The sequence below is a fragment of the Homarus americanus genome, unplaced genomic scaffold (genome assembly GCF_018991925.1).
Source record: "Homarus americanus isolate GMGI-L3 unplaced genomic scaffold, GMGI_Hamer_2.0 scaffold16430, whole genome shotgun sequence".
Lineage (NCBI taxonomy): Eukaryota > Metazoa > Arthropoda > Malacostraca > Decapoda > Nephropidae > Homarus > Homarus americanus.
Genome location: NW_024729259.1, coordinates 5,994,400 through 6,017,871, shown reverse-complemented (window position 1 = coordinate 6,017,871; position 23,472 = coordinate 5,994,400). Strand labels below are relative to the sequence as shown.

The following is a 23,472-nucleotide window of genomic DNA, read 5'->3' as shown; positions in this document are numbered from 1 at the left end:
CATAAGGAATTTTTTATTTATGGATCATTAAATTATCGACGGCCACCATGTCCACCATGACCAGGACGACCAGCCCTAGGCACCTTGGGCGCCTTCTGAGTTGTTTTCTTTGTCTGTTGGGAGACAAACCAGTACTATCATTAGCCTCTTCATAAAACAGAAACCTGATTACAAATAACTTGTGGTAATCACCATAAATATGGTCAAAATTAATTCCTTTAAGAACAAAATCCATAAAATTTCACTCCCACTCTCTCCAAGCCTCAAAGTTAAATTAAGTCTCAAATGACTTAATCTACCAAAAATGTACTCTACATTTATCTTTATCATCACATATTAATGATGGTTGTAGTACAGATATACCAGTCATCAAATACTATATCTTAGTACAGTACTGTGCAACCCTTTGAATGCCACAGGTTGTGCACACATTACAGCATTAGCTGCTCAGAGATGAGAAATATTGTTTTTTTTTCTCCTTAATCTAGACGTGGGTATATTTGGGAAATTTAAAAAAACAAGTAACCAATTCCAATCATAAAACTGGCCATGCATGACGTAAACAGTAAAGAAATACATGTACAGTAGTACTTATCACAGGGGTTGGGTCATGAATGCATGTGATATGGCATGTGTGGGGTAAACAACACTAACTTGTAAACAGTATGAAGTACAGGACACTTGTTTTATTATGCTATTGCCACAGTATTTACAATTATTATTAATGCCTACAGTAATTGATAAAAAATCTGCTGATGGTCAAGAGTCCCCTACTACACTTGTGCCTGGGGGTTGGAAACATCTTAAATCCAAGGGCGAGTTCATACTGTTTTGACTTACAAACAGGGTACAAGAACATAACCAGTTCGTAACTTTGGGACTGCCTGTAAGAAATTGTGAAAAAGGAAATATCACTTACTTTGCCAGCAGCTGGAGCATTAGCCTTCTTGTTAGCCTTGGCTGCCTTAGTCTTCTCCTTGGCAGCTCTTAAAAACAATTTCAAATCATTAACATATTATTCATATTATTGCACTCATTGCAAAAGTCAAGTCTGTATTTGCAGCTAAGTCAAATTAAAGATAATCCAATTGATCAGCCCCAATTTTTCAAATATGCAATTTCTTAAGGTTCCAGGTGCCCTAGTGGGCTAATCATATTAACTCTCCTCCTTTAGCTGATAATCTCTCTTTCCTTTGTCTTCGTTACAAAGTTGTTTACTCTCTTTTACAGGTACATTAACGGGCAATGTTTGGTGGATTTGAGTTATGTGTACTGCCGGCAAGGCCGTGGGCTCGTAACACGTCTTGCCCATGGTGCTCACCGTTTCTGTGTGGATATCGGTCACACCAGAATAACCCATTATTGTACATCCTTCTTTCCACACACAGCCACACCGGAATGCTCTGCCTACCTCTGTTTCCATACTCATACAATCTGCCTCGCTTCAAAAAGCTGGTTTTCCAGCATCTTCGTGGTGAAGATTTATAGATCTTTTCTCCCCCCCCCCCATTGAGGGTTAATGACATGTGCCCAGGTTGGCTATTCCCTGGAGAGAGGAAAAATAAAAAGTACCCCTGCTGCTACTTCTATAAAGCCTAAAAGCAGAAAAACTAATTTCAAATCATTTCTTCACTCCCATCCACAAAAGAAATTTGAATGGGCTCCACACGCAACAAACAATTTCTTGAGGAACACCTTATATTTACATACTGTATCATTAAGCTTTTGCAGCACATGTAACCTTAAAGTATTCCTTTTCACATGCTACAAACATCCTTCAACTCTGTGCTTATATTCATCAAACACACACTGTTACACAGACAGGCACCACACACCCATTGACATATTGTACTAAGCTTATAACCTTAGCTGAAAAAAAAAAAACTAACCTGATAGCTTGTTCCCGTTGGGCTTTCCGTACTTCTGGCTTCATGTTCCTATAAAAGAATGAAGATTTTGATACAGAAACATGTTTCAGAACACTTAGTTATATTGAAGATGCCAGACATTAAATGAACACAATACATCCATTTACATCTACATAAAATTTTAAAAAATTTACACAAATCCTTACAACTCTACACTCAATGAAAATGCAGAACTTTTGCACACACCTTTTGGCCATAATGTCTGTGAGAGAAGCTCCAACAATGGCACGATGGTATTTCTGGGTACGGCGAGTGCGTTTCTTGGTGGTCTCTTCTTCCATGCCCTTCTTGTGCTTACGCCTGTCAATTAAATGTTGCACTGATGCTTTATACAGAAAAGTTAATTATGGGGTTAAAATAAAAAAAAATTTATTTGGAACACACTCGGGATAATCAAATGAGCCCTTGTTGACCAGGAATGGACTGTCTAATTCTGAGCTTCCTGTATATTGCAGCCTATAAGTTGACTTTTGACGCTCCAATTTCATGTTCAAAACTAGGGGTCGTCTAATACAAAGGTATAAAATGTCAACCTCTAGGAGTCTAGGTACACTCCACCACTAGCATCAAATTTTCACTTTACCTTACTGGTAGGTCTCAGTCACTTAATTTCCAGCACTCGCAAGCAAGTTTTGCCCAACTGTAGCATTTTTTCAGAAGGGTAACTGTTACTGAACTCTGCCTAAGGTCAGCGTTTACACAAGTCATACCAACACCTTTGAAAACATTAAAATATTTTTCAGTGTTAACTACGGTTTCTTACAAACAAACGTTACTAGGGCAGTTACTTGTAATACTGTATTTGTTGTTAAATTGTTTAAAAATGCAGTTACGGTATATTCATGTAATGCACCTGGATTTTATAAATGTTAACACGAATGTAGTGTAAAGTTGTAAGCAATGCAGGTGCCCGAGACAGATGGCTGGCCAGTCTTACCATCGCTGCTAGTGATTTGGAAGCATAGTCAACAGACCCAAACGATGGATGATTTTTTCTGATAAAGATGAACCAGAATTTGAAGAATTTGAACCTTGGATCTTTTACATCGGTATTAAATATTAACTTAACCTTTAACAAATTATATTTTGTATTGCTTTAGTTATAAATAAAGTAACATTTTAATGATTTACCAGGACCAGAGACCATAAACTTCGATAGCTTGTTGCCACATACAGTACAGTACTAACAACACAGTGTACTACCATTAATAATATAAAGTACTACTGTTAAATTAATGTTTTATTTTTTATTGTTTTAAGTAAAATATGATAACCCTTTTTAATCATGTACCAAGAGTCTGTGTGCTCGCTGCTATATACTGCAAGTACAGTGTATTACCATATACTGAGCTGTCAATATAATGTATAATATACTTTGCTTATCATGTACCATAATAATAAAGCTTGATTTTTTTTACTTGTCAATATACAGCTTTAACAATAAACTATCAGCACTGGCAAACTGTCATTACTCACCTAGGGTACTGTGTATCTTAAAAAAATTTATGAACACATTTGTGTGCCCTCATAACGTTTGTGTGTAAGAAAACCATGGTTAACACCAAAAGGTATTTTAAAGTTTTGAAAATGCTCCAATTAGGTAAAGCTTGTTTGTGAATGGTTAAAAAGTAAATGTTGGAAAGTTTAGCTGGCACCAAGGACGTAGCTTTCAAATTGCAGCTTAGAGGGTCGACTTAACTGCCAGGTATAGGCCTATATCAACAATTTCAGTTGAATTAATTAAGGTCGCCTTATATGCCAGGTCGATTTATAGGCCGCAATATACTTCTGAGGAGTAAGATGAATGAGGAGAGAAATTCACATTGTAATATATTGTACTGTAGTAAATTATGCAACTAATAAATATTTACAATTCTCATTATTCACAAAACATGTTAAGAGTGTCAAAAAAGTAAAGGGCTGAAACAAATATACAGTACCATTAAAAATTTCATATAAAAAGGGAAGAGCATATAAACTAAGCCTGTGGTGGTGACTGGGACCGATCTTACAATCAATTAACACCTTTAGTGCAACAATCACTCTGAAAAAGAGAGTAGAAGTAAAGATTTCCCCTCTAGTAAACTTTAGAAATGGTCTGACATATCAGTTAGTATAGAACTCTTCTTTCCCTTTGGATTAGCCATGATGGTTTCCAAACATCAATCTCTAGCCATTCCCATTAGATTTCCACCTCAAAAGATGCACTTATAAGGATAAAAACCTAGTGTTCTATGTCACATTCACCATCATTGTAACCTAATCAACTAATAGATAACACTGTACAACCAGAGACTGCCTGGGCAGCTCTTTCTTGGTATTCCTTCGAGACTCATACCATGCAGCCTGTAGTTTTGAAAACTGACTTGCCAAGGTTAAAAGGAAAACCACCAAAGGTCAGCCTCAACTCATCTACCATAAAGGTTCAACCAACGCACATTTTTATAACGTATGAAATTGTTTCTCTTTTATATTAGTCAGAAATCTCCACAAGATAACCATGATTAACCCACACAAGCATGGAAAAGACTATGAAGTTCTGAACGAGCCATAGAAACACAATACTCTGAGAAAATCCACATAGGCACACTGCAGAACCCAGCACCAAAATTATCATATTTTCTCCAGTTCTCTTCTGGAAAGTATTAATACAGAACAATGGAACATAAGAGATGAAAACTACTAGTCTCTTCCTCCCATTGAAATCCAGCTTTTGAGGAAGAAGCAGAACTGAGGGGGTCTGTCTCAAAATTCACTTGACCAGCCTTTTATAATCAATGGGACTAAGAACTCATTGCACACTGATTGGGGCTCTTGGGCCATCAGGTGGCTATGTTATGTGTGATGCCTAGAGTGGACGATGCAAAGCCTGGCAGGGTAATCTCCCACTTCTGTGGCATTTTGGACATATCTCCACTGTAATCCACCAGAGCTTCTTTGCCAGCACTGGCATCCCAACAATGCCGCCAGGTATACATAGCTAGCTAGAGTATTTTTAATCCCATAACCATTTAATTATGTTCAAACTTCAACGTCCACTGGTAGCAATTACTGAACAATCAGGGATTCTCAAAATACAGTATCATCATCCACATTATAGGAAGGACTTGAAAGAACCTTTGCTACAAACCTATAGAGAATTGTCCATCGTATCTCTCGAGGATTTCTTCTCATCATGTGGGCACGCTCACACTTGGCACTGAGGAATACATATACCTGAAGAAAAGAAAAATATTACCTTTAAAGCAAAGCAATTCAAAATAAAATATAGGCAAGGAATATTTGACTGGTATCTAAATTAAAACCAAGTACTGTACTGTACTTCTGGCCACAGAAAAATTTACATAAGGTATTATTTTATTGATAATTTCAAACCATTAGAAATGAAATTCAGTAAAGGTGAAGGAGATGATTAGCACCAGAATGCGTTTAAATACTTCGTTCATATTTACCAGTTATACTTTGGATGAAAAGTAATAAATTAGAGACTGGTATGACAACTTTTTATTTTCATTCCATTTTCCCCCTTCCTCTATCTACGATCAGCAATAGCTGGTTGGTAGAGTTAAAATTTTTGGGTGAGACTGTACCTCATTAACACTGACAGAAAATGGGTTCTGAAATACAAGGAAAAATCTTTATCAAGGCGTTTGAATTCAGCAAATCTTTCTTGGCACTCATTCCTTAATTTGGCAATCTTGATGCAGTACTTTTCTGTGTTAGTATCAACATGAAGCTCAGGTGTGCCATGTAGGGACTTAAGGTCAGAATGTGTGAAAGACTACTCTCTGCTAGTTGCCTTTCAAAAAGCTGCAATTTCATCTCAAAGGCACAAATGCAGTCATAAAACTGTTACTTATTACATCCCTGCATCTGTGTGTTCAGGTAATTTAAGTGCTCTGTAATATCCACCATGAAAGCTAGATCTTGAACCCAATCATTATCTTTCAATTCCTTTTTGTACCATAAACATCTGTATTTCACTAAGCAATTCATTTCAGAGCTTCAGTACAACTCCTCGACTTAACTGGCGAACATCAGTGTGATATGGCAGTCCGTGTGTACTCATTTTCTTCCAAAAAGCAGTTGAACTGTCCGTGGTTCAGACCTCATGTTCATATAAAGTTCACTGTCTTTAAAACGACATCCATGACATTATCTATCCTTATACTGCACAACATCATTAACATGACCTTTGTTTAGTATGCCCAGAAGACATTGGTTTTTCATAAGAACATAGGGAGTCTGCAATAGGCCGGTTGGCCTGTGCATGGCAGCTCCTGTCGAGAGTTACTACCACTCTCTCTCATCCATGAATCTATCCAGTCTCATTTTGAAACTTCCCAGCGTTCCAGCACCCACTACATAGTTGCTAAGCTTGTTCCACTCGTCCACCACCCTATTTGTGAACCAGTTCCTTCCTATCACCCTCCTAAACCTAAAATTATCCAACCTAAATCCGTTGCTTCAAGTCCTATCCTGCTCGGATATTATAAGAACTTTATCTATATCCCCTTTATTGATTCCTTTCACCCACTTAAATACTTCTATCATATCTCCCCGCACTCTTCGTCTTTCTAGGGAGTGCAAGTTTAGTTTCTTTAACCTATCCTGATATGGAAGGTTTCTAAGTCCCGGAATCATTTTCGTCATTCTTCGCTGCACCGACTCTAGTGAATTGATATCCATTCTATAATAAGGGCACCAGAACTGAACCGCATAATCGAGGTGCGGCCTGTCTAGCGCAAGATATAGTTGCAATGAGACCTCTGCACTTTTATTACTTACACTTCTAGATATAAAACCCAATATTCTGTTCGCCTTATTTCGAACATTAACGCACTGTTTTCTAGGCTGTAGGTCCGGGCTTACAAGTACCCATAGGTCTCTTTCACAATTGAATTCAGAGGAGAATGACAAGACTAATCCCGGGCATTAGGAACCTTGAGTATAGAGACAGGTTAAAGCATCTTAATTTGCACTCCATCGAGAGACGTAGAACGAGGGGCGACCTGATAGAGGTGTATAAGTGGAAGGCAGGGCTAAACAAAGGGGACATTACAAAGGTACTCAAACTATCCAACCAGGAGCGAACTTGTAACAATGGTTTTAAATTAGACAAATTTAGATTTAGGCGTGAAATAGGTAAACACTGGTTTGGATGAATGGAACAAGTTACCAAATATCATCATTAACTCGAATACGCTGAATAGCTTCAAACATAGGTTGGATGCTTATATGAGCAATAGGGGTTGGGTGTAAACGGGACTGCCCAGTATGGGCCAATAGGCCCGCTGCAGTTTCCTCCAATCTTATGTTCTTATAAGTCGACTTCTCTAGGTTGATGTTGTTAAGGCTGTATACAGTGACAGTATTTGTTCTTCCAATATTAAGTACGCTGCACTTGCTGGTGTTGAATTTCATTTGCCATTTTGCAGACCACCCCTGCAGTTTATTTAGATCCTCCTGTAATGCATTTGCATCCTGCCCTGAATTAATCTGCCGCCCTATTTTGGTGTCATCCGCAAACTTGCTTATGTCACTGCTGATCCCAGTATCTAGATCGTTTATGTACATTATGAACAAGAGTGGGCCTAGTACTGACCCCTGGGGAACCCCACTGGTTACACGACCCCACTCAGATTTAACACCATCTACGCTGACCCTCTGCATTCTATCGGTGAGCCATGATTTTATCCAATTTAAAACTTTCCCCTCGATACCATGAGCCTTAAATTTTCTCAGAAGCCTCTGATGCGGTAATCTGTCAAATGCTTTGCTAAAGTCTAAGTAAATAACATCGTAATTTTCGTCATTATCTATTACCTCGAAGATTTTCCTAAAAAAGTCAGCAGATTTGTTAGACAAGATTTTCCCTTTGTAAACCCATGTTGAGAGTCGTAGATTAATTTGCTTTTCTCTAAATGCGATCGGATGTTATCTGCTATAATTGATTCAAGAAATTTCCCCACTACTGACGTCAAACTGATCGGCCGGTAATTTGACGATGATGCTCTGTCTCCCTTTTTGAATATGGGTACTACATTTGCCTGTTTCCACAAGTCTGGCACAACTCCAGTGTCTAATGATTTTGTAAACAAGTTTACGAGGGGTCCGCTAATTTCTTCTTCAATCTTGTATTCTCATGTCATACGTGTTCCAAGGTATTTAAAGGACTCAATTTTTTAAATATTCATTCCACTTCTACCGATACGTTGTGGGTTTTGCCTTTGGTTTATTTCCGTGATCAATGTTTTAGTCTTTTCCACATTTATCTCAGTCCTGTTGAATTTACTATTCCCTTAAAGGTTGTTGCCAGCATTCTAATTTTAATCTTATTTAATTTATTTCCTTCCTGCATATGGTGGATTTCTCTTTATATATACTGTATATGGGTACAAACTGTCTCATGAATTATCTTTTAATTGGATACGACTCGACATGTTCTGATGGGTATGACTTGCTTGAGTACGAGCTGTCCAGCACTGAAATATTCTCAAGGTGTTCGCCGGTAATGGACGACTAACCCATCAGATCAGAGCACACTCACGGTAATATGGCAATAGTAGGAACTTTACCAGTCACACCAAACTGTCCACTGCCGTACTGATGTGATAATCATTTCTTGTGCAAATGCTTCGTTTGGTAGCTTTTATCCTCTTCACCACTGCTCGGCTCGTTAGCCGCTGGGCGGTTGGTCACGTCTCTGTTACACACTGTTGGCAAATACTGGCTCCTGAATGTATCTGAGCCTGCTCCAGTACAGTCACAACACTCTCTGGCAGGTTGTTCCAAGAGTTCACAACTCTCACTCCGATAAAACTTGCCCTGACAATTTTCTGGACTTGTGGCTCCTTCAACCTTGAGCTGTGACCCCTTGTGGGGGTCCGCCAGCTCCAGGGATATACGTACATTCAACCGAGTAGTGCCCTCCAAGACACTACAGACGGGCATGGGGCGACCTAATCAAAGTCACACGGAATTAAAATCAATCTAAACTCAATTACTACCTGTAAGTATTTTCCTTAACGTCTTGATTCTCATTCTCACCACTAAATCAAGCACAGACCTCATGATAGCTGACGTGACAGTTAAGTTTCCATACAAACTTACGAGGTAAAAATATATCCTTGTAAATAGTAGTGCTAAAAATGGTCATACTTAAGACTGCATTACTCGGAGTATTTATCCCCGAATCAATTTATAATGGTTTCATATTACAGAATGCGTGTAGGGCAAATCACATTAAAGAATACAAAATTTAATGGGATTATAAAAACTATTTAAGTGTCTTACCTTGCCATCAGTCCGGACCATGGTTTTCCCATGGCCGGGTTGGATTTTATATCCACTGAAATTACAAAGCTGAAGCCTGAAAGAAAGAAAAATAAACCATCATAAGAATTCCCTAGCATAGCGATATGGATTATATTATCTAAACACTTCATAATGGTCAGATGACGCAGATATAACACGATGTTTCAGGTTATCTTGCGGGAACACTCACTTCATGGCGAACAACAACACTACAAGGACCAGACGTAAACAAATGACGGTCAACATTATCTTCCACTTTCGTATAAAATCATATAACGTAAAACACATTATATATTAAATTTTTAACTTAAATATGTAATTTAAATTATTATGATTGACAAATATATATATAAAATATAAAAATGTTATCTAATAAGTGATTTAATGCCATCAAAATATATCATCGATTTCTTACGAAACTTCATCAAAACATTGGCGCTCAAATATGGCCTCCTCAGGTATGTGCTGTTGTAGCCCAGATATGGAAATTGGGGGAGATGACGACCCCTCTACTTCATGTTTTGTATTGTTAGAACTCCATGTATTAACAGTAATGATTAATCTTGAATTTACTTATAAAATAGCCGATGAAAAGCTCTCTTGTAGGAAAAATGAAGTAGTTAAAGATTATTAACGTTGTTGTCCAGCACGTCAGTCATTACATATTAAAGTCTGCATTTTATTGATTTTTTATCAATATGTCAGTTGTTTATAAGCCTAAGTAGATTGATTCTTCAGAATGTGCGCTGAATAATAACTAGTGACATATGTATGACACACTGAAAACTAGGGAGTGTCAGGGAGACATATATGACAGTACAGTATAGTATTATTGATCAAGTGTATGATAGATCCTACACCAGTGGTAGTGTCTCACTCTCTTTATCTCTATATTTTCAAACAATTAATGTATACAGATATTTTATAATTCATGTGTTTAATATATTATGGGATTTGTTGCTGATTTTTCTGTAACATTAGAAACATTTGTCTACAAGAGCACAAACAAACCCCAAGGTAATATGGGACTACTGTATATAAAATTAAGATCTAAGACAAAAACAGAAATTTATGACCTCTACCTAGACCCATAGAACCCAACCTCCGGTAAAACTGACTACGACGAGGAAAGAGGCGACATAGTACTTCATTAACATGTATAACAAAGAGAAGGATGTAATAGTAAACCAAATAATACAATGTCCATTGGCAACTTAAAAAATAAACAAGAAGGTTAAGAGGTTGGGTAATGTCTAAGAACAGCACTTCCATCACAGGGGGTTGTTCGATTTGGTTAAATTTTTCACAGATGTTCTTATCATAATAATTAGTATTTTAAAAGAGGGGTTAATATTCGTGCATTGGCTGTCCGCAGGTTCCCGCCATGATTACCTGATGTTCCTAGAGTCAGTTATCTCCTCCTTACCTCCTCCTCCTTGTAGTTTAGGTTAGGTAAGGTAGGTTGGTACCTCTGGTATGAGAATAGGTTTTTTGTGTATTTTTGGTTTGTTTTACTCAAATTTGATCTCCATTTGGTAAACGTTTACTTAGGTGTTGCGAGCGATTTCGCCAGAATATTTTTTCCCTGCATGAATTTTGTTGCTTTTTTATTGGAGATAGTATTTTCCTGGGGGAAAAACAAAAAAAATGATGTTTTCCAACCTTGATCAAACATTAGTCTGACTTCACCCTTTGGCGGCCCCCTTCGACCCCCCTCCGAGTGGTTATATAATGTTGTCAGTATTTAACTTATCCTTATTTAACCTAACATAACGTATTCCCCTTGGGAAAACGCTATTTTTTCAGAATTGGATCATGTATTATATAGCATGGTAATGCGATTCAAACGACCCGCGCACTATGCACTCCCCCTCCCATGGCTCGCCGATGACTAAATGCTGTGTTATAGTATAAATTATAAAAAAAAAAGAAACACAGAGAACACAGTCACTAGCAGTTAACAACAAAAATTATGGTGGAAAAGCATTGTGTTCTTGCTAGAATCGTTGGCAGCATTAATCTACACGTTAACCCTCCATTTTTGTGCAACTTAGCTGTTTCTGTTAAAAATGAAAATGTTAATTTGTTTGCAAAACTGCTAATTTGCACAAGAAATGAAGGTCAGATATGAGTAAAACATAGAAAAAAAAACTTATTCTCTTACCAAAACCTGAGGACAGCCAATGGACAAATATTTACCAAAAGAGGCGATATTTACTAGAACGTAATAGTACCTGACCTAACCAACCAAAGAAACCTACCTAACCTTACCTAACTTCCTAGCAGGGAGCTCCACCCTCACACCCTCTGCCTTATTAAACAGAAAGTACTTATTTGATTTCATCCAAAGAACATTTGTGGAGAAAATTAACAAAATCTTAACCACACCATGCTCTCCACTCACGGCCCAGTGGTCACACTGATCACTGATGCACTGTACTGGCATTTACTAACATCATTATTTGAAACTTATCATATTGTAGTATAATAATGGAAAAACATAAACACAGTTATATACAAAAAAAATTTATTTACAAGTAAATAAAAATTTTTGTATTTTGCTGAGGTCAGCAACACCCTCATTGTCAGCCTCTCCCTGCTTTCCCGGCGTCTGCCCTCCCTCATGCAGGCACGCCAGCCAGCCAGTCCTCTTCCACCCACATTCCTCCACTTGAAGACTTGTATTCTGACAAAAGACACCACATCTCGAGCCATAACTCATACCACCTCTGAGCTTGTCCAATAAAACTGTTTTTTTCCGTTAAGGTCCTCACTATTCTTGATCTCTTGGTTACTTTAGAGTCTTAGCTAGTAATATTTGCCTTTGATGAGGCTGGCTTACGTCCTGGAGCAATGTGGAATGCACGTGGAAGGACAAACAGAAGAGGCAATCATAGTAGCGTTTACAGTACGGTAGGCACATGTGGACTGAGGCTTCTCGGAGCAGTGGGTGTCTGAGGCAGGAAAGGGTGGCGTCTGTTTGCCGCACCGCACGGGAATATCGAAAATGGCGCGAAATTAAAAAAAAAAATTAAAGGATATTATATACAGTACAGTATATAATTTTTTAGTACAAAAAAACGCGAATGGTCAAAACTGCGATAAAAAAAAGCGTGAAAAACACGGTTTACTGTATTGTTGATATTACCACCCTGTTCTAGAACTTGGGTCCAAATATCCAGTAACTTGAGTAATTGTGTTAGGCAGGAGCGTCCCGGCATAAAACCGTGTTGGCAATCCTTTACAAGGTTGTTTTGTTGTGGATGTTCCATCATGGCATCTCTTATAATGCTCTCAAGTGCTTTTACCTTTACCTTACAGTTAATTCTTGTTAGATAATTCCTGCCTGAGTCAAGTTTTGATCTCACCTTCAGGTCATCAATGGTCAGTGGTTAACTACAAAGTTGATATCAAAAGAATGAATTTAAACCACACAATAGAGCAATAACATTATACAGTATTTGGTAATCTGAGTGTTAACTTGAACCAGATAGGGATACATATAACAGCATTCATAGTTGGAGGAGGATACCTCAACTTTTCCACCAGGTCACCCAAACTTGTCCACTAATCACCTCCAACATTACAAGACTTCTACCCATTCATTCATAGGTTTAGCATTGCAACACTGCCACATTTCCATAAGCATATCATTTAGGATAATAGAACTCTCTGAGGGAATTACAGTAATTCATGTTATTTTTGTTTTTTTAATTTTAAGTGTTTATTTATACAGTACAGGGTATATATAAAAATATTTTGGGAGGCATAGATTTGAGAGTAAAACAAAATTGTTTGAGGACAACTGTATGGACAAAATACAGCTACTCCTCGACTTACGACCTACTCGACTAACGACCACCCAGACATACGCCGACCCAGTTGTACCAAAAAATTTTTCAAATTACGTAATTTCGAGTCCTGACGTTAGTGATTGCACTGTGTACCAACAAAAATTTTTTTTTGTAATTCCCTTTAAAATGGCTGGCTTGCTTAAAGGTGAGAGTTTTGTGGTGCTGAGAAGAAAAAGAGACACCCATTTTAGATTTTCTATGTAGTATTATCTTCGCATTTTCGACTTCCGACCTGGATTTGGGTCCCTATCCCCGTCATAAGTCGAGGAGTGGCTGTATATTGAATTATTATGAATTATGAATAGTGAATTAGTGAGGGTACAGTAAGACCCAGTGTTTCAAGGTCTTGATATACAGGAACTGTACAATGGTCATAATGTTAATGATTACTTTTGTGATCTGGGTTTCATAATTTGTTATAGATACCTATAATGTATAAAGAATTAATATATATTAAGATGTTGATAACTTATTTTTTGTTTCAGGAGAGGAAAAGGATGATGGACAGGATGACACAGGTGAGGATTTACCTGAAAATTCTAAAGTAATAGTTGTTTGCAGATTGGGAATAAATCCTAAAATAAAAATTATTGTAGTCAACTGGGAACTTAAACAAGTGGGAATTTTTGTGCATTTGGGAAATAACATTAGCTGTGATGGTAGATGTACGGAAGAAATCAAAACAAGAATGGGGCAAGCAAAAACAGCATTTACAGTAATAATCTAAATGGAAAGAGATATAACTTCAGTTTGAGAAAAGGGCTGCTGAAAGGCTTGTATGGCAAGGACTGATGCATGGATGAGAAGTGTGGACACTTTCAGCAGACTCCAGAAAGAAGTTTGAGGCCTATATGTGGTGTTATAGGCGAATATTAAGAATAACCTGAATAAGCAACACTGACAGGAAGACAAATGAAGCACAGTACTAAGATTAGCAAAAATTTAAAGAGATATACATGAAATGTACAGAAAAATAAAAATGAGATACTTTGGTCATTTAATTAGGGATGAAGGAATAATAACAAATATTAATGGAAAAAGTTGAGGGGAAGGCAGAGATTGGGATAGATGAGTGAAATAAAAAATTGGGTCCCCAGAGAGATACAAAACCTTAGAGGATTGGTAAAAACAGCCTGAGAACATTTAGAGTCGAAGAGTGTGGTCACCAACCATCAGATATAAGGACGGTACTCTGATTGACTGATGGTTCATAGAGTTTGATTTTAGCTGGAGAAGACATGAGTTACTGCACACTGGTGAACATAATACAGTACTTACTGTTATGGCAAAAGAAATATTAAAACATGTGAACTGCTTTTTATATATGTATGGGTAGAACAGTTCCAGAAGATGAGCTCAGAGGTGGAGGTAAGAAGTTGGGGTTGTTGCATGGAGGAAGGTAGCACTAGTTTCAGAGGACAGGAAGATTGGAAAGAGATTGAAATATTACAGTGGCTTTGTTGGTATAAAATCAGCATGGCCTGCACTTTTGTGAGACCTACTGGGTGAGGAGGATCACTGAGGTAAAGAGGTGGGGTAAGGAAAGAATGGATATCTAACTAGGGAAGATAGAAGTGGAGAGAACTTGACAAGAAGACAATTATAGAGTCGATTGAGGTGGACAGAGCATTTGCTGCAATTGGGGGGAGGGAAAACTGGTGTTGAAAATGAATGCATGTATGGAGGGAGGGACTCAGAGGAAAGGAAAGCTTAGATTGAACAATGATGACATTATTAGGAGACACTTGAGAAAGGCTGGCTATAATGAAAACATAATACTGTACAGGATAAGTGAGGAACTGGGAGGAATTAGAGAAGGTAGGAGTTTTACAGACATAAAATGCCAGCAGGAACAGATGATTCTGTTACCTTTCCTCTTATGTATATGTTGCAAAGTGACTGGCAATGAAGGTGTGATGGTTGCTGAAATCCCAGGTAACAGCTGACAAAGGCATGATGATGTGCATACTGTTCATGTGGTGAGCTAACGTGTTAGCCTTCTGCTTCTATGGCAGCAACTGTATCTAAAAACCCTTCCAGGTATGAATAAAACTTGTCATTAATCAAATGTTTAGTCCCTAGCTGTTATTCCTACCTTTGTTATGAAATGGGATTTCAGAATCGTTGCTTTAAATCTTGTTTATAAAAAGTATATTACACATGATTTTTTCCATTGTGCTTAAGAAATTAATTACTAGAAACAAACATTTGAGCTAATATAATTTTTTTTCCCCAATAGGTGTGAATGACTCCGAAATTGTACTTGACCTCTGTGGTAGAAGGCTGAAAAGATTGGAAAAAGCCCCAGCCAACCAGGCCTATGCTACTGCTCTTGTATTAGACAACAACTCTCTACAAAACCTTGCAAATCTTGACAGCTATGGGGAACTGGAAAGGGTAAGAAGCATAAATTTGTATAAATTACAGTAATTTCTTATTTTACTTCATATCAAATGCTGTTTGGTATTTTATATATAGGATCTTTAGTTGAATTTTCCTTGGTGCATTGCACATGTACAGTCACCAAAAAATATATATCTAGACCCTAGGGTCCAGTGGAATTGAAAATGAGCAATAACTTCAGATTGGATGAGTTTGTACAGTAGTTCTGACTAGAAAATATTCTCTAATAAAAGTTTATCAAATACAGTGGTCCCTCGGTTAACGAACACAATTCGTTCCACAGAGTCATTCGCTAACCGAATCTATTATTTCAATGGGATATTGGGTAATTGGTTCCAACTCACAGAAAAGTACATACAAAGTATAAACAAAATGCAGTACAGTACAGTACTGTACTGTACACTTACTTTGAGGTGTGTATGTAGAAGGCTCCTGGTTGATGATGATAATGGGAATTAGAAGTGGGGGGTGAAGGAGAAGGGAGAAGAGAAGCATTTTAATGCTTCTTGGAAGGCGAGTCACCTTCCTTAATAATGTCAGGAACCTCAGGGCTGACAGATTCTCTAACATGAAAAGCCTTTCTCCTTTTTGGAGAGGAACACTGAGGGGAATCATCTTTCTCACCTATGCTTGATGCAGTAATTTCACCATTAAATTTTAAGTTCACTAGCTGTAATTAAAGATTATTTTATTTAAATCAATACTGCACTGCACTATATATTATCAATATGTTAACTAAATTTCAGAATGGCCAATAATTTTAATGTAAAAACATAAAAATACTCTGTATTCAAGAGACCAACAAACACGATGTTTCCTCCACTGTACACAAAGTTAAACAGAGACGCTTTGGTGGGTGAGTCAAGCCGCTGATGGGTACACAAAAAATTAGTTCCCTGTACTGCATATATTATCAATATGTTAACTAAATTTTAAAATGACTAATAATTTTAATATAAAAAATGCAAAAATATTAAAGAGCACAACCTTCTTGATATTTACTCCACTGGAAACGAATGTAAACATAGAACCGATTACTGTATTGGCAGACTAGCCAATCAGCTGATGCGCACAACAAAACGTGTTTGTCGTAAGGATTTCGTTAATCGAACTGAAAATCCTTGTGGGAGCTAATATGTTAACCAAAATTTCGTTAATCGAACCGTTCGTTAACCGAGGGACCACTGTAATACCACAAATAAAATTTTGAATGACTTTAAGCATTCAGGTAAAAAGTATTACATTAATGGTGAATAAATATCGATGTATATACAGTACACGTACAGTATTTGTGCAACACTGTAGGAGGATTGCTGGGAACCTCAGGATGAATTGCTGTTTCATAAATACTGTGTATGGAAGAAAACCATCAAGAAGTAAAGGGGTTGACTAAAATACTGTAAATTGTGAATACTGTAAATGGTGAGTTTACATATTGTGTTTACTTTTTGATATACAGTATACTGTAGTAAGATGTTATTAAGTCATTAATTATTAGGATATCATTACAATATTTGCTTGGGGGAAATGAAAAAAAATGTGTATTCTCTGTCACTAAGAGGTCGAGCATTTTATTCATTTAATAGTTAACCTTTCATGCCATAGCTTAGTTTACCCGCATATCTCTCAAAATGACAAATATGGTGACTTGGTACATACAGTACTTAATGAAGGAATTGGCCACTTTTCAAATTAATAGTTGAAAAGCAGAATCCTCAAAGGAGTTTGGTTGAGCACGAGAAGATATGTGAATACTGTACAGTACTGTAATTGAGTAATGTCCAGGTTCTTCAAGCCAGATTTCAAGAGAAGGCAGTTTCATGCCTGTATTCATTTGACAGGATATAATTTTAAACATTTTGTATGTAAGAGAAATAAACTGTTGTTGTCTGTTTTCCTGCAGTCTGTTAAAAAAAATTATATCATGAGTTTTACACAACAGCAAAAACTCGGGTTTGTAAGGTAAGTAGGTACCGTTACTCTTTGAACCTCCAAGTTTTCTTGGTAATTTTCTGAAATATGGTGTTTTTCTCTCAACAGTTATCTATTGCAAACAACCAGGTTGTGCGGATGTACTGGTTTGCTCGCATGTACTCCCTGCGAGTACTTAACCTACCAAATAATAACATTGTCCAGGTTGAAGGGATGAGAGAACTCATCCATCTGGTTCATCTCAATCTGGCTGGTAACAAGCTAAAGGTGAGTACTGTACTGTTCTCTACTCTACCTTTTATTTTGGTATTACAGTACAGTATATTAAATTTAAAATAAATTATAACTTAAAATCACTCTTATTTCATTAGATAAGGTAACTGATGTGAGAGGTATTGTACACTTATTATAAAATTCAGAATTCTCCTCCTTTATTATCAAGTATGTATATTGCATTGTAACATACTGGTATTTATTGATATGAATAATGTCCAAGCTGCACCCATCTAACACTTGTACTGTATATATTTTTTCTCTTGTCCATACAGATGATTGAAGGGCTAAGTTACAACAAAACACTAGAGCACCTGAACCTGTCAGGAAATTATATATCTCATGTCAATGATCTCTCAATGTTGAAGAATCTCAAGGTTAGTTCATTCTCATTTAATGGAGTCTTTATACCAGTGTAAGTCATTAAAGTGTAATTTAATTAATTTAGTGTTGTTATTATTGAGATTTAATTTATCTGTCTCCCTGAGGCAGTGGACATGTTTCTTCAATCATTTAGGTAAAATATGCTGCATATAATGTTCATTAAATATTTTTCAAAGTTATCTTCTGAAACAAATAGCTAATGAATTGTTCGCAACTCGCAGTTTTAGTTGTGCTTTATGCTTACTTTCCCATTTTTCTTGCATGTGCCCTTAAGACAGGCAGTACTTTTATTGTTACTTGCTTACTCAGGATAAGGGACTCCTCACCACCCCCATAATACGAGCCAGGGTTGATTGCTTAACCCATTTTGAGTTTACCAATTTCCTTTTCTACCCCATTACATCCATTACCAGCAAATGAGGGAGATGGTGTGTAATGGTTGCCCTCATAAGGCAGCAGGTCTTATAAGATTGATGTCTGTCCAATCAGCACTCCTGATGCCAAGGCTACTGTCCAACATCTTTGATTTCAAGATCTATCTGCACTTTTGGAATTTAGTTCCTAGTGGGCTGCCATCGAGAGTGGATGTATCCAACTGGCTCTCCCATGGCAGCTTATTTAAACTCATTGCTGAACCCTTTTGTGGCATATCAAGGGTAGTTGGCAGGAACTACTGCAGTTTGTTGTGTTATTATGCAACTAAGATTGATATTTGGTCGTATGTTTATTGATCCAAAGAGTTTGTTTTCATTTCTTAGCAACCTTTGCAAGTCCTGATAAGCATTTGCGGTGGGATGGGTCATCTTCATCCCGGTGCTGTGACCCATACCTCAAAACCTTGAACAGTACCTCAGTTCTCATGATGTATGATTTTTAGCCATGTGAGGAACTAAGCCACGTCCCAATGATGGTCGACCCTGACATGAGCCGGGTTATGCATGCAGAATGACCATGAGTGGGCAGCTGATTTGAGGGCTTGTTGGATAACCAGGCTTGGTTAGGATGCAGATCTGCAGGTAAAATCCAATTCATTTTCATGGGGGATTTGCCTGCTTCCATTTGATTTTCCTAGTACAGTATCATCAGTCATGAATCCTTAAGGGGGCCTGTAACTAGCTCACATAGGCTGAGTTGGGCAATGTAATACATATTTAGTTGGGACAATTAACTCACTCTAATCTAGCCAGTTGTTGGAGGTATTCCCCTTAAATCATGGTACATGTACTGTAGCTACATGATAGGCGGCTCCATGACTTTCACGTCCTTGAGCATAAGAAAATACACTCATTGTGTACTTCTGTATACTGCTGATGTAGTGCTTGCTGTAAGTTCCATGACAGATATAATTGACAGTTTTTAATGTGTTATGTGTTTTAACTGGAAAGGTCTTTAATGACTTGTACAAAGTTAGATGTGATGCTGCCAAAAACTAATAAAATTCATGAAGATAATTTTTCTCCATATTCAGAATCAGGCGACACAGTTGCAAAGAATCTTTGATCTAGTTGAAAAAGAACCCAATAGTGACACAGAATCCCTCTATTCCATGCCGGACTCTTCTTTATCACTTACTAAGCGTAGGCATTACCATTCCACATCTTGAATATAAGTCTACATATTACATGGTGTTTATGTTGCTATATCTCGTCCAGACTGATGTAATAAGAGGTGGCATCACTCAAAAGCTTTTCAGTTTGTGAGACATGATAACAAGTAAAAAAAATTCCTAGAGAACCACTAATCCTTTGTGTACGGGGGTCTCTCTGTGTTGAATAAAATCATCTGGCATAAACCAAATAAAATATTAAAAGTGGTATTGCCATAGTGAAGGAGCAATAGGTTGAAAGTTCTATGAATCTTGCCAGCAAACTAGCAGGTCTGACTAGGTGAAGTTGTCAACATATTATGACACATCATGGAGGCCCTCTCTTATGAGCATAGAACAGTTAAAATAAAGGTTAACCCTCTCTTATCTGGCAAATGGAAGGTTGATAATTAGTGGTACATTAGCTTAAGCTACACTTAACTTTATGCCCCATAATGTTATGGATTTCTTTGTACTTTATACTGTATACAAATTTGACACATCATAGTAAATGAATTAATGAGATATTGTCTAGGTTGTGATGTGGTTAATGGTATGAGATATTTTAAACTTTTGAAACCTTAAACATCTGAAAAGGTGATTGGAAGGTCCTTTCCCCATAGGAAGATATCTGTCATGTAAAGCAAGTCACATGGGTTATTTTGAGATTTTTTCTCTTATTTACGTAATGGCCATGCCGAGGGAGGAGTCCGTAGCTTGTGTAGTATCCCTCCTTTGTTCATTATAATTTTGTCAAGGACTATTTTGAAGCCAGTCTGTTTGTATGTGATTCCACAGCTTGGGCTGGTAGACCCTTCCACAGGTCTACCACCCTCTGTTTGAAGAAATATTTCCTTTTGTTTGTTGTACATGATAACTCAGTTAGCTTTTAGTTGTGTCCCCTTCACTTTAGTGGTGTGTGACATCACAAAGAAATGCCCCGAGTTCACGTTTTCCAGATTTGTATGTTTCAATGAGATCTGCCCTAGTGTGTCTTATTTGAAGGGTTGTTAGTCCTAAGGCCCTCATTCTACTTGGATAATTGAGATGAGATAGTTCTAAAATTATCTTAGTTGCTCTGTGTTGCACCTTTTCTAGGGATGTTAGATCTTTCTGGAGGTAGGGTTTCCATGTCTGTATACACTGGGATGTACACAATGTTTGTATGGTTGAAGGAGCATTTTCCTGTTTTTGTATTTGAAAGTAGGCTTTATAATTCCCAAATCTTGGTTAGCTTTTCTCACTGCTGCTCCTACTTGTTGCACCACCTTTGGTGTATTATATATCATGCTGCTTAAATCTTTCTCCTTATCGACAGTATCCATGAAAGTGCTATAAACAGAAAAGTTGTGATTAGGGTTGTAGTATCCTACATGTAGGGTCTTGCATTTCATAATGTTAAAGAGCATTTGCCAGGCTTGAGACTGCTCTGTGAGTTGTAAATGTTTTTTTTTATCTTGTATATTTAGCATTACCAACTTTCAAACAGGAGTGATATTATATAAGTTATGCAGGGCACAAAGTTGTTAACCTTTAGCTATGGGTATTCACCCAGTGAATTCACCAGGATACCACCTTTCCTGGCTACCATGTGTTATACTCTGTACAAACATTTTATGTTGCAATGCATTTCTCAGAGGGAGATTGCAAAATCATGCTTAGTTAGATTCTCATACAAATATCACATGTAGGATTGATTATTACTCAGAAACAAGAAATCACTTTACCTGAATAAAGTAGGCTTACATGTAGTTAACACAGCATTTATACTGGGTACATCAATGTCTGAGTTGCTTACATCATAATGTACCAAGATATAACTGATCTTAAAGTATCCTTTTGATCCACTCATTCTAATGTTTTAGCACAAGGTAATGCACAACTGGGTTGACCAGAGCACTTAAATCAATAACAGGTGTTTTTGTTTAGCTTGTAAACAGACTGTCATATCCAGACATGCCCTGGTGGCTTCTGATCATTGTCTGAAGGATCCTTGATTGCATTCATCTGTGCTAAGAGTAAAAGTTAAAGTCCCCTTTGAAATTAGTTCTCTGCAAACCTCATGATTTATCAAATTTTTTATTGTACCCTGTATACATAAATGATGTGGCTAATGTTTGTATGATTTCTGCAGGAGTTGTTTATCCATCGGAACCGAGTCACTACCCTCTACCGCTGCAACAAGTATTTACCTTCCGGTCTCATCATCCTCACATTATCTGATAATGCTCTTGTTGATCTCAATGACTTATCAAATCTCTCGCACTTAAATCACCTGGAGCAGGTCACCATTCTCAATAACCCCTGCCTTGACCCCATCCAGCCTACAGGTAAGTGCAGAATTTTTAGAAACTTTTTAGTATCAATCCATTGTTTAAACATTAAAAGTCAGAATAGGATTAAAATGGGATAGCCCTGACCTTTCTATTTATAACTGATAGGAAGTTCTTTGATAATTTAGCAATAGACAAAGACTCTGTTACCAACTCAACCCATTTCATACATGGTATACCTCCCCCAACACCACCACCTTCTCTCTCAGGAAATTTTATGCATAACTCAGGAAAGAAATGGGTGTCTCCAGGTTGAAGACAATCATGTTTGATGTCTTGTTTATGGTATTTATTATGTACCTGTATTTTCCTGCTGTGAACTTAAGTATTGTTAGGCTTAACAGAGCAGACTGGGCTGCCTCTGTTATATGTTCAGAGGAGAACAGCATTGTTCCTAAGTGACTGTGTGTCTGTACCTTGGCCCAAAAGTGCTGTAATGTTGATCCTTTATTGAGTCAAGAAGTAGGAGATAAAAAGATTAAGTTTCCACCTGAGTTATTAGGACCTTGTGAAAAGATGAACTCACCTTTGATTGGTAGATTGCTTGGTTTTTAGGCTGTAGAAGAACACCAGTGAAGAGGCTATTCCTATGGAATGAATCATGCCTTCAGACAAGCATGGATTCTTCCTGATATGCCACTTCCATGATTCATAGAAAGTGCTTGCAGACTTTGCATAGGGTCAGTCAGTTCTGAAGATAACTGAAGTTGAACTAAATGTTTGTGGATGGTCCTAAAATGAATATTAACTCATAGTTGTTCATCCTTGGATTTGTTAATCTCCTCCATCTGTTTTATCAGGAACATTCATATAAAAGGGGTTCAGGGTAAATGACCAGTGGATAATGCACTCACAAGGCCTTGAATTGGTCTTCCTCTTCCTTAGTTCAAAAGAAATCTGGAAATAAATCTCAGAGTAGTGCATTCCCTTACAGATCTTCAGTCATTTTGCAGAGAAGGTGGATGTTGCTCTTTATAAGCACAGGTTCACAGTGATTTTTTTTTTCCTTGAGAACTTAATTTATGCTCCATCATAAGCATCCTTTTGTGAGTACTCTCAGTGTAAATCTGGATGTTTTGTTAAGGTTAAACCTATTTTAGAGTTATAGACTGCAGATGTTTCCCCCAGTTGATCGGAAGTTTCTGGGGTGTGAAAGATTTCAGGAAGAATTCTTATTGAATAGCCATTCTGTTGGTTGTCAGAACAGTACAGTATTTCCTCTTCTGCATTGGGTTTAGATGGCCCTTTTTTATTCCTTGGATTTGTGATGTCTCTTGCTGTTCCTTGGCAGATTATTCTAGAGAAACAAGCACCGTAACAACAGTCGTGTTATACGAGGGATATCCAAGCTCAAATTCAATTACTGTAGTTTGTTGGTGGTGGGTTTTCTTATTTGAAGTGTTTGTGTCTTTTGATGCTTTAGCTTCATATAAGTGTGTCTTAGTCAGGTCATTGGTAGAAGT

General features: G+C 37.4%; 2 protein-coding genes across 2 annotated transcripts in view; one reads left to right on the top strand and one right to left on the bottom strand.

The window, feature by feature from the left end:
- Positions 1-9,493, bottom strand: LOC121866472 (60S ribosomal protein L24-like). Its single transcript, XM_042366179.1, has 7 exons — positions 9,436-9,493; positions 9,225-9,300; positions 5,059-5,144; positions 2,115-2,228; positions 1,890-1,937; positions 920-986; positions 1-113 (listed from the first exon to the last, which is right to left on the bottom strand). Exons 1-7 carry the CDS (start codon positions 9,489-9,491, stop codon positions 33-35), a joined length of 528 nt encoding a protein of 175 aa, XP_042222113.1. The 5' UTR covers positions 9,492-9,493; the 3' UTR covers positions 1-32.
- A 194-nt stretch (positions 9,494-9,687) lies between these two features.
- The window catches only part of LOC121866471 (mucin-5AC-like), a 43,006-nt gene continuing 29,221 nt past the window's right edge, over positions 9,688-23,472 (top strand). The window contains exons 1-6 of the mRNA XM_042366178.1: positions 9,688-9,703; positions 13,585-13,617; positions 15,339-15,496; positions 17,543-17,701; positions 17,983-18,084; positions 21,811-22,006. Of these exons, the coding sequence (XP_042222112.1) occupies positions 9,691-9,703; positions 13,585-13,617; positions 15,339-15,496; positions 17,543-17,701; positions 17,983-18,084; positions 21,811-22,006 (661 nt within the window). The 5' untranslated portion in view covers positions 9,688-9,690. The remainder of the gene's footprint in view (positions 9,704-13,584; positions 13,618-15,338; positions 15,497-17,542; positions 17,702-17,982; positions 18,085-21,810; positions 22,007-23,472) is intronic.

Bases quoted from the DNA above. Each gene is read 5' to 3' on its own strand.
- LOC121866472 (XM_042366179.1), bottom strand. From the start codon at position 9,491: ATGTTGACCGTCATTTGTTTACGTCTGGTCCTTGTAGTGTTGTTGTTC. The intron at 5,145-9,224 runs GTAAGACACTTA...TCTTTTCTTCAG, and splicing joins TGGTCCGGACTGATGGCAAG to GTATATGTATTCCTCAGTGC. The intron at 2,229-5,058 runs GTTTGTAGCAAA...TTTAATTGACAG, and splicing joins CGATGGACAATTCTCTATAG to GCGTAAGCACAAGAAGGGCA.